Raw genomic sequence first — 12151 nt, forward strand, 5'->3', positions numbered from 1 at the left:
AAAATTGAGCTCATCCGAAGCTTGTAATTTTACTTATATAATATGATTTTCATATTAACAGTCCTATCTATTTGCCGTTCGAAAATACTTCGTTCACCGTTATGATGAAAATCACGATTTATCAAACACTCAAACACTTGAATGAGTGCGTTTAACTAGGTTTAGATATTAATCTATGGATTCTACCGATTAAAGACCGATCACAACGGCAAACTACTTTTGCTGTCTAATTACGCTTTTCTTTTTAATTTACAAATTGGCTGGCCCAGCCTTACTTAACAAGGAAGACACGATAGAGCCAAAGATAACCCAACTGGCTGGCAACAATGCCCTGTTACGGCGAAATAATTCCAATCTAGATACGCTATTATGTCGAAACAAGGCAGCTATTAGGGGTCGAAAATTGCCAGCCAGGAAACCTTGACGAGTTTTAAATTTAGAACTGAATTTTTATTCCCTTTGTTGATCCGATTGGAAGCGAGGGATTAAATACCGATGTGAACGGTCCCTAACACTTTGTCTACACAGTTAGGTATTTCGGACTCTCACGATAAAGTATAACAGATAGTGCCCGACCAAAAACGAATTTTTTTGCCGAAAGATTCGGCCGAAACATTATTGTTATGCCGAAACCGAAACATCAGTGGGACAGTAATAACAGAGGTCTCCAAACTTACGCCGTTCCTGTTGGCCTGCGTAAAGAAAGCAAAGGCCTTATAATCCGGCCCGCTAAATCGAAGGCCAATGAAGGCCCCCCAAGTCAACATTTGAAGACCCCTCCAGTATAATAACACAATAAACAACCTCTTAATTGTTATTACAGGTCGTAGAATCCCAAATAAAGTATGCAGGAGAGCCGAAGGCCTGGGGGCCCATTTTTTGGAGACCCCTGCGGTATAATAGCTCCATAAAAACCTCTTATTTTCTATTTGAGGTCCTCAGCATCGCCCAGCAGGTCTTCACACTCCTTCTCGTCCCACTGTTTGTCGTCCAGCTTGCCTGCGCCGGCCACCACTTCGTACTCGTTCAGCTCGGCTTCTAACTCTTTCTCCCATTGTTCTGTAATATGGAAACCAGTGAAAGGACGGTATTTTATGGGGTCCGTGTCTGGAGTGAGTGGAATGCTATTTGACCCAACTTCTGTTCTAGTTCTATAGTAGTTTTTTAACTATATTTAATTGCCCTTTCGTTGACAGTTTTGTATACATATATAAGTTGACATTTTTTATCATAGTTTATCGAAAAACAGACATCTAACGATAGTTCAATCTTTATGTAGTAGGTAATCCAACGATAATGTGGTGATTGTAAACTAATATAAAATAGCATTCCACTGTACACTCCAGAGTTTCATAAGTTTGAGAGAAAACATCTTGTCGGCATTTTACAAATGCTGAGACACGATTCCACTAAACTTTACTAACGATCGCTATTTCATGTTTTGTCTTAAACTTACATGCAATTATGTAAAGATCGCAAAACGAAAAAGTATTCTATGCTAACATAGCATAACAGGCCAATTGGAACGTACACTGATATCGGAATGATATTTGAATCATATTATTTATTTATCGAGCGTATTGCCCGCGCCAATGCGTACATGTACGGACAAGTTCCAGACAAATGCACGATAATTGAATGACGTCAGTTAAATGTCACTGTGATATCTTTGTTATTTCGAATTTGTAACCCTTTTGAACGCCACATGTCTTAATACGAAACGCAAGGTTACATTGACAACGTTACGACTCTAACACCGATAAGCGTTCTTAGCAATGTGGGCATGGAATCATGATGAAATGGCTAGAATCTAGCCGCTAGATGATCTTGACTTGGCTTCCAAAGGGTTAGCCAGCGAGGCAGACTAGCCAGAACTTTCATGCAATTTACGTTAAATTGCCGACTACTAAGGTAAACTGCATTCAAAAGTGAGTATTTAGATACCGCAATGTAATGAAAATCGCATGTAAAGGCTAGTCTTGCTAGTCTAAATCTAAACCTCGCTTTAGTTTGATAAGCATATAATACTTGCTCCGCTTAAAAACAATCTTTACAATAATCTAAAAAATAATATTACCTTCAATAAAACTTCTCAAAACGTACTAAAAATAACAAGACCGATGTATTTTAGAATAATATAATTATTTCAATTCATAATAACTAACTATAATGCCAATTTCATAACTTTTACGTTGTTCTAAACATAGTTCATGTACTGATAGTAAATTACTCTAAGTGTCTAAATTACACTTCCAAGTCATTTAGAAACTAAATAACGTACTAATGTGTGGTAGGGGTGAAATTGCTGTACTTTCACTGACTTCAAAGACTCACTTCCGTACTAAACCTTTGGGAAATTATATTCTGAAGGCAAATATTACACGTTACTTTTATTTGGTTCCCCATCTTGGCACTTCATCGATCCTTATTTGACATTGACGAAGTGTGGAGGAAAACTGTTTAGCTTTTTATTATTGGAGACCACACGTATCAGATCTTTGATAGTAGCGCCACAAAGCGGTGGAAATGCTAACATTTATTATCATTTTGAAATCAGCATACACATTTTGCAGTTCATCAGTTGAATAAACTGCACTTTTTTTTTAATAGTCCGTTATAGTGTCCCACTGCTGGGCAAAGGCCTCTCCCATTGATCTCCACAACTCCCGTTGTTGTGCTTTTTCCGGCCAGTTACTAATGAAGGTGTCTAAGTCGTCCCGCCATCTCCGCCTGGGCCTGCCACGTCCGCGCTTATTTTACGGCACCCACTTGGTGGCTATACAAGCCTACCTATCCGGATGCATGCGGCGGACGTGACCTGCCCAGTCCCAATTCAACCTACTTCTAACTGCACTGTTTATTAAACAAAAATTTTAAAATCATGAAGGTATTTTTCTTTTTTATTAGTTACAGCAATTTCCACCCTGCGTTAATGTCATGGAAGAACGGGTAACCGAATGCTATAAAATTATTATTTTTTAAATATAATGACAACGGCGAAGATCCAAAACACACAACAGCCAGATTATTTAGTTACATTTAAAGACACTTTATAATTTCTGACGAGTTTGACACGTGGAGGGGCGAGCGGTTGAAAAGTTGCCATATAGCTCTCTCACTTAGTGACGTCACCATCTTGAATTGCGTACACGTTCTTAATTCAATAGGGTTGTCACGCTGTAGCATTAATTGTTCAAACAATCGTTCGAATTCATTTTATTACGACAAGTTCATTAAATGCAGGTGAAATGGATTTTAACTTGTACAATTTACACATATTAACTAAACGAATACCCAACGCCGTTTTCATTCAAAACACGCACCATAATAAATAATGCTTTCATTCTGTCAAGTCATTGACAACTGTTTGTATGTACTTGTACGTGATGTTAGTTTTGTAGAACGTTTAACACAATTTTTTCTAAAATCGAAGTCCAAATCCTTCAATGAAGTAACTGTCAGACAGTTGCAACGCTGACACTTCCAGGTAGGGAAGCCCCTACTCAGAACTCCGCTTCGCTCGGCCTTCCACCTGTCAACTCGCTGTAATCGCGTTTAGGCTCGGGTAACTGCTGCGAGGGAACGTAGGCCAGTGCTCGTAACTTCTCTTTGCGGACATCAGGGGGCGCTGGGGGCTACACTACAACTATTGATAATAATAGATATACATATAAATATTATAAGACATATAATTATTATTATTATAAGAAGAGATGTGACACCCCTAACTTCAAGATATCGCTCTGAAACCTTAGAAATTCAGGGTGTGTATCTTGAACTTTTAAAAGCCTCACAAAATTAGTTTTGTATAAGAAAATTAAAGTAATATTAAGTAAATTTATGTGTATAAAGTTGTTTGTGTGTGTTGTATAACTGCAACCACAATTAAAGAAAAGGCAAAAAAGTAGTGACCCCACAGCCCCCGTCCTTATATATAACTATTATAAATAGATGATTTTTTTACTTCAATATCAACTATTCTACACAAATTTAATTACACTGGATATCTCAGATACAATGTAACGACCTAGTCTAATTGTAAATATTTTATTACAAAACAAACACGGAAGAGTGTGTTGCCAGCTCAGTTTTGTATCCTTGAAATTGTAGAGGCAGTTTTTTTTTAATTGACTGTCACATAAGTGATATGTCGCGGCTATACGACGGGTAACATTCGGACGCTCGCATCTCGATATCACAGAGATTTTTAATATCTGAAATTATCAGAGCACGCTCGCCCTATATCTAAAATCGTCTATATCGTCGTATATATCTATCGCTCGTGTAATAATCGAGTGAAAGAGATGGAGGTAGACTAGTAGTTGATTTTTAGGGCCTCAGTACATTACACTCTGAAGTGTTAGAGAGAGAGAGAGAGAGAGACAAGCGTGCGAAAGTGACCCTTCTTAATGTCTGGGCTGGAATGCGATCCCTTCGAAAAACTGACAACACTTCATATTTACAAAAAATAAAGTTTCAACATTGCTACACGTTGAAATCAGACCAACTTTGAGAAATGCAAGCGAAACAAAAAAGCACACGTCAATGCAAAATAGAGTTTGAAGCGATGTAGATAAAGTTTAAAATCGGGTAGCAATGTCAAAACCAGAAACTTAGTCGAACTACCCTCCTTAGACCCGGAGTCATTTTTGCAGTTTTAAATTTGGAACCTTCTATAATTCCATAATAGTTCAAGATTTGATTTGACTTTGTCCTTTCAAAAGGACATCGGGACTTAGGAGGCTACTGAGCGGTACTAAACTGTGACGGAGCTATAGAATCTTAGTACAAGAATTAATAATACTTAGACATATATATAACATTCAGTAGACATTAAAATAGGTTCCATTGAAAATTTGATAGACAAGTATACAGTTCGAATACCTCAATAGCATTTTTTTAAATTTTATGTAGTTTTTTTTTATATAGCTATTGAAATACAGACCTAGTTATATATTTAATGTGATACAACAGGTGATATATAAAGACACGACAATATATACAGTAGCGTCCAGCGGGACAAGCAATATTGTCATAACATTCATTATATGATGATAAATAACAACGGTGAGATATGGAGCTGATATATTATATTATATAAACAATCGAAGAGCAATATTTGCATAAATCATAGTGTGATAGGATTAACAGTGAAACAGTGATAGAGGTTTGGTTGAATAATGCCATCTTGCTTTTATCGCAGTTATATGGTTTTTTTTTTGCGTGGCTCAAAATATCTACACTAAAATGCATTTAAACGTGTTCATATGCTAACATGTCCACAGTGTGGTTAATGGTTATCTTAATAACGATACAATTTACACGAAATATCAGACTAATAATTTAAGAGTTTGCAATTTTACCAAACGTAACTGTGCGTAAACTCCTTAAAAATTATAAAACTTCAGTTAAGTACTATAAAACCATTTTATATAAAATATACCCCAACTATTAAATATTTCGTCATTAAAAGAAGTCATTAATACATACACGCCGCCCTAATTGTGTTTGTAATAATAACTTTATAATTATGTAGTTGTCAGTGTCAGTGGTGTTCAAACTGACTGGGGTTTCATGATATTAAATAAATCAATAAAAATACATACTTATTATATTATACACTCAACCATTATTACTCAATTTAACTTGTTCGCGTATACTTAAACTTTAAAATTACCTCCGACGTTTCGAGGACGGCATTGTCGACGTGGTCTCAGAGAAAGACTCTATACCACGGGGATAATCCCGTCCTCGAAACGTCGGAGCTAATTTTAAAGTTTAAGTATGATTAAGTCCCGTAAAAGTAAAGTAAATAATGTGTGAAAATCGTTTTAAATCAGATTTTTTTACTCTTCACCAATTTGAATTCTCAGCCACTTTGTACTTTGTGACATACAACTCGGAACCTACAAGCGATCTCATATGACCGAAGCTATGATAAAGTGAACGACGTGGCCCCGAAATGTTCACCGTTCACCGTACCTATGGCATTATTCGACCTAACCGAAACTTACACGAGAAGAGCCTAACATCGCAAGTACACTTCGCCTCGAAGCCTCGACTGAATTGCCGGTTCTATTATTCCTAAGGCTCTTCTTAGGCCCATATCACTGACTAGGTTTAACTAAAAGCTATTGCTAATAGACTCCAGTACATTTTCTGTGTCCAATATTTTTGTCTTCATATGAAATATATATTTAAAAATTGGTAAAATAGTTATTACCTTTTAGTGTTCAGACTGACGCCTGCAGTTTGTATGTAGGTACATCATCTTTACAGGGCACAAAGCAACTTGCTGCGCCAGCGCAGGCAAACTTTCTATTGATACACCCTATTTCGTTACCATAAGGTTTATGAAGTGTAAGTTAAATTTTAACCATGGTATACCAATTCTTATTCCAAACATACTAACATACCGGCATATAGGTACATTAAGCCTTCATAAAATGCTATATACAGATCGTAAACTTAGCATTTAGACATTTCGGTCATATGATAACTTTGGAGTCAACGTTTAGCTTTTAGGGTACACCTAGTCAGTACTAAGTTAGGGTTGTCACTTATAAATCTACATTTTCGTTTTGTCTTGGTTAGATCTTATCAATATTATCAATATCATTGTCTGTCCTTTCTATCGTAGGGCCAGATCAAAAGTGAGGGTCTTTCTACACGACATAAAAAACGCAAACATTTTTAAATTTACATCGTTTTCCCTGGGAATTGTTTTTCAGGCTCAATAGGTCTTTTGGATTCCATAATTACAAAAAAACCCGCATCAGTGACAACCTTAACCTCAAACAAAGGTATACTTTAAAAAATACGATGATATAAATAAACATAAATAGAGATCCCCGGTATATCTTACAGACTGGCTGGTACAGAGTAACACTAATATATACTTGTCATATAGAGCCTATAGTGAATAAGAACCGTGCAATGGTGTTACAAGTGATGCCCCGTAGTCCATGCGTTGCTTAAGCTGCATTCCGGGAGAGAAAATGCTTTAAAACAGCTGTCAGAGTAACACTTATATGCACAAACCATATTTGCACCGTTTTTCGAGTAATAAAGCATATATTTACTTAAAAATATTAAATGCAAATATATTTTGTATTCAATATATTTTCATAATACTCCTGGATCTGACGACAGATCCCTTTTCCGTCATGTTTAATTTAAATAAATACTATAGCTACTACTAGCTTTAACTAAATCGTAAGATCCAAAAGCATGCAAGAGTTTTCTCAAAGTTGGTTTGACAGATATTATATTTTCACAGTCCCAAGAGAAATCTAAAGCTTAGCTGATGTCATCGCTGCGATATCAAAAAACATATTAAATGATCTACCATTTTTGTTCCTAATGGAGTCAAACGTGTAATTTGAAACAAGCTAATAAACTTGTATGACAGTAATATATACTCGTAAAATGTTATTATTGTCATAGCGTTGGCAAAAACCGCAATTCCTTCAAATCCATTTCAAAGTAATTAAGGAATTTTCTACTTTAGCCAACAATACCTAAAGTTGAAAACTTCTTAACTCCTTCTGAAGGACGAGTTTGCGACTTTACCCGACGTTATACAAAAATAAAGATGAACCACTGACAATGACAGATCATTTACATTGGTTACACAGCGGTGACCACGTATATTTTTCACGACATTGACTTTAATCAAGACTGCACAACAGATAATGATGATAACATACTAAATAATATGGCTAATGTGTGTTTAACTAATCATAAAAATAAATAACAAATACCTAATAAATGGTAAAATAAATGCAAGGAATTGCAGAGCACTTAAACTTTATTGACGAGATCAACTTTAAAATCTGTTACCCAAAATTTTGCGACATGGTGACGTTCAATTGCGTTTATCAAATAGTGAAATATAAAAAAAAACATGAAAATATAACACTATATCTAGTACAAAAAACAAAACTTAATAATTTAAATAAGTTTAAATATATGCTACCTAATTACTATTTAATCAAAACAACAGAAATTGGACAAAACACTGTTAAAACTCAATAACACATCGAAGAAAAGTCAAGTACTTACAAAACGTCTACTATGTTCTTCAGCAGACATATAAAAACAAAACTATGACGTTGATAACGCAATTGAAAATCCCCAGTCGTTTAAATTCAATAATCCTTACCGTCGTCGTTTTCTCTATCGACTTTGAGCGACTTTATCCGCAGCTTGGCGTCTTCGATCGACTCCTGAGAGGATTTCTCTTTCACTATGAGCTCGTTGCTGGATGATTTGTCGTCTATTATTGGGATAAGGGAATAAACAATGAGAAAATTATACAAAAAAAAACAAACAATAAGTGCATGGCGAAGAAAATTAAAAACACCACAACTAAACAGCTAAACACTCAAAGAAAGATAAAATGACAAGAACAGAAAGCAACATTTGGTGAAATGTTCGCCTAAAACCATATTTGTCTCATTTCGCATTGGTGTTAATAATAGATACGTCTTATTATCGATCTGTTCCACTACTGTCTGATTAAACTACCTAATATAAAATTATTGTTTATTTACATTTCTTAAGAATTAAGCTTTATACCGATGCGTAGGTTACTACCACAGGCTTGAAATCGCTATAGATTTTTTTTCTTTGTGAGCAGTCTAAAGTAGATGGCAACAACGCAAATTCAACTCAATCTTTTTAACAAATCTTGGTTCAACACTGATTTAAACTTTCACGATTTTTACACATTATTAAATTATACAACGGGACTTAATCGCGTATCTAAGTTTTAAGATTTACCTCCGACGTTTCGAGGACGGCGTTGTCCCCGTGGTCTCGGAGAAGACTGGCTTAAGTTGACATCAGCATCGTCTAACCGCGCGAGTTTTTCGAACTACCCGCACTTGGTCTTGTTTATCCGCTTAGTAAATGTCATTAGTAAATGTAAGCGTAAACGAATATCGACAGTCGATAAATCGAATATCGTTAGTGTTGTGTGTCGACAGAGTGACATCCCTAGTGCGCAAAACGTTCAAGCGGATAAACAAGACCAAGTGCGGGTAGTTCGAAAAACTCGCGCGGTTAGACGATGCTGATGTCAACTTAAGCCAGTCTTCTCCGAGACCACGGGGACAACGCCGTCCTCGAAACGTCGGAGGTAAATCTTAAAACTTAGATACGCGATTAAGTCCCGTTGTATAATTTAATAAATCTTGGTTCGTTGGATCATTTTCCTTCGTCCAATTGTAAAACAAAATTTTGTTTTGGTTTGGCAAAGCATTACATGGACTCGTCTACCTTTGTCCCGTACAAACACAAATTTTCTAAAAAATTGTTTTTTTCTGTTACAATGAAAGTGCAATTTGTTCAGTAATCATCGACGAAAAGTGTAGGTAATATATGAAATAAAATGCGTTTGTACGGGTCAGCTCATGGAATGTTCTGGCAGCATGAACAACACGTGATGACCACATACCCTGGGAGTCGTCGGCGCTGGCCTGGCGAGAGCCGGCGGCCACCGCGTCCGCCTCGTTGGCCTGGCAGATCAGCGACAGGCGGTAGAAGTAGTTCCGCCAGAAATTCTCCTCCGTGATGCTGCAACGTAACGGGTGAAGTCCGTTAGTTTTCCGGGATGGTTGCGCTTTTATCATTTGTCACTCTAGCACTTAAATACTTGTTATAATATGACCGTCACGACGACACAAGTTAAAAGGAAAAAAAATCCGGTTGTCAAAATCCGTTGTAACCATATTGCGTGATAGGAAGTAAAGCTACTCTAACTATCCCAGCCTCTCCACCAGGCCGAGCAATACTTTGCTAACTGATTGTGTAGTAGGCAGCAGAGGCTCAGCACTGTCCTTAGCCCCGTATATCTGGACAGAATTTTATTAGTTTTATTACCTTCAACCTTATTACATTGCTGGGCTAAGGATTTTAGCGCTGAGGAAAGTGAGGAAGGCATATATTTGTTTAAACATGTTAAACCCCTGGACAAAATAATGTATAAACATCAGATTTTCAGTAGCGTAGTGTCTTCTGCGTTAGACTTTTAAGTCCTAGAATGGTTCTATATTCTAACTTATGAGGAACTCGTGAGACATGCAGTCAAAAAGAAACTATTTAAGTAAACATGTTTCCATTCCTTGTTTGAACTAAAAGAATATCTTACCTCCTGTGATCGTTTTTTCAAAGATACTTTAGTGATTTTGCAGACCGGAAGTGGGCCTTAATTGTATAGAATCTGTGTCATATTTCAAAGGTCCTTACGTAATACCAACAAACTACCCGCATAATAGTTTACTTTGGATACAGCTGAATTGTAAAAACGAATGATAAAAATCGTATCCAAACCATATGGCCTCAGCATTGAAAGATTTATGTTATCATATTATATCCCTAACCTATTTGTATCTGCCGCTCAATAAACTGGCTTTTTTATACGACTCCCCTTACTTTGAATAGAAATATTATGCGACTTTCCTTAGGGTTGGTCGTACATGTTTTGTAATGCAGGTCTACCGCTTAGCTCTGAAGGTTTATGAAAAATTGATTGACTATGGTTTCGTTGAAGAAATACAGTCGATGGTGGTTCTAAATCTCTAGGACATCAGTGAACTCTACCTACATATGCTAATTGAACGTCCTGTTTTCCATGTCAATTGGCAAGTCAGGGGCGTCAGAGCCTGCCAAATGTGATTCACTTTAAGGAGCTCAGATTTACTCGTAATCTAAGTACAAACAGCAACACTCTTAACTGTCCATCGGTGGACCTTATGCCTTTTGTAATAAGGTTTTCCGATGGACAGTTAACAGCGTTGGCGATGGTACTGTATACAATTGAGGACACTCACACTTTAGGCACGAGGTCGAAGCGCATCTTCTCGAGGTTGGAGTCCTCGGCCATGATGGCGGTGGCTACAGGGTACATCTTGTCGTAGTCGAACTCGAACTCCACGCCGGCGGGCGGCGCGCGCACGAAGTTCCTTCGGTCCTGGAACATTTCACGTTCAAATTATACGAAACGATAATTCGACATCGCAATTCCCCAGGCATTTTGTGAATATTCCGTCAGCCGTAACCTTTGATTTCGGTGTATTGTATCTAATTTTCCAGGTAAATTTCACAGCAGACAGCTTCTTAGAGCGCGGAGCTCGCCTGACTTTAATCAAAACGTGTTCCCTTGACTCATATGGTGGAAAGAATTGCTGGCTATGGATGAGGTCTTGGTGGCTCAGATGGCAGAGCGCTGGAGTATCGATCCAGAGGCCGTGAGTTCAAGTCTCATCCAAGACAGTAATTTTTCCACCTTTAAATTTATTCTAAGCTTAATAGCATCGATCGCAGACGTTTCTACTAGTTAAAAAAAAACACGTGTTCTGTTAAATTAAGTTTCGGGACCAGAAATGTCACTGTTGACAGCTGACAGATCATATCCATAACCGTTTCATACAGACATTACAAACTGAATCGGGCTCCAAGATGCTTTATATATCACCATCATCTTTTAGCATGGTCTCTTTGGGTAAGCTCCGACTCATGTGGGGGGCACCCTCGGCTAACCGCGCTGTGTACTACAGAGTGGACAGCGAGAGGCCCTCCTTCTGCAGCCAGGGTCTCTGAGCCACGTCTGGGGCGGCCATGCGTACTTACAGTTGACAACGAGAGGCACTCCTCTTTCAGCGCAGCCTCGTTGGGGGCTCCGACCCAGGGCGCGACGGCCGCGGCGCCGTCGCCCGCCTGCCCCTTGATGAACGCGTCTTGCTCCTTGTTGAACTCGCCCAAGATGCTCTGAGGACAAAGACAATTGCTAAATAAGTATATGTTTATCGTAACATAAATGAAGTTAGCACACAGGAGATACTTCAAAGGGATATTTTCCAAGTTCCGCTAGTAACCGGATGTTATTAAACTTGATCTTGGCTTTCGGGCAAGAAGTTAAAAATAGGACAGTTAGAGGAATTGAGATCAAAGTTCCTCATAAAGAAAATCGAGTTAAAAACTGTAATGGAATCCCACCTTTTATACATATCCGGTTCAGAAGGCTAGAAATGCTAGAATTTAAATTGCAAGCGAATACCAGGAAATGAAGACTTGGATCGTCAAAACTTAAAATACCGCGGTATATATTTCTTAGAAGTGACTTAAATATTAATCCATTCGCAGAACT

At 37.6% G+C, this 12151-nt stretch overlaps 1 protein-coding gene across 7 annotated transcripts in view; it reads right to left on the minus strand.

Moving 5' to 3' along the window:
- Positions 1-884: 884 nt before the first annotated feature.
- Positions 885-12151, minus strand: part of LOC134652771 (synapse-associated protein of 47 kDa) — a 108532-nt gene continuing 97265 nt past the window's right edge. For 4 of the 7 annotated variants that reach the window (XM_063508045.1, XM_063508198.1, XM_063507964.1 and 1 more), the window contains 5 exons: positions 11635-11772; positions 10836-10975; positions 9461-9579; positions 8165-8278; positions 885-1059 (listed from right to left, as the gene is read on the minus strand). In XM_063508045.1, coding sequence (XP_063364115.1) covers positions 926-1059; positions 8165-8278; positions 9461-9579; positions 10836-10975; positions 11635-11772 — 645 coding nt within the window. In that variant the 3' untranslated portion in view covers positions 885-925. Of the gene's footprint in view, positions 1060-6707; positions 6980-8164; positions 8279-9453; positions 9580-10835; positions 10976-11634; positions 11773-12151 lie in introns of those variants that run through there. The other 3 variants (XM_063508123.1, XM_063508360.1, XM_063508433.1) reach the window with 3 other exon arrangements.

The sequence above is a fragment of the Cydia amplana genome, chromosome 1 (assembly GCF_948474715.1).
Source record: "Cydia amplana chromosome 1, ilCydAmpl1.1, whole genome shotgun sequence".
NCBI classification, from domain to species: domain Eukaryota; kingdom Metazoa; phylum Arthropoda; class Insecta; order Lepidoptera; family Tortricidae; genus Cydia; species Cydia amplana.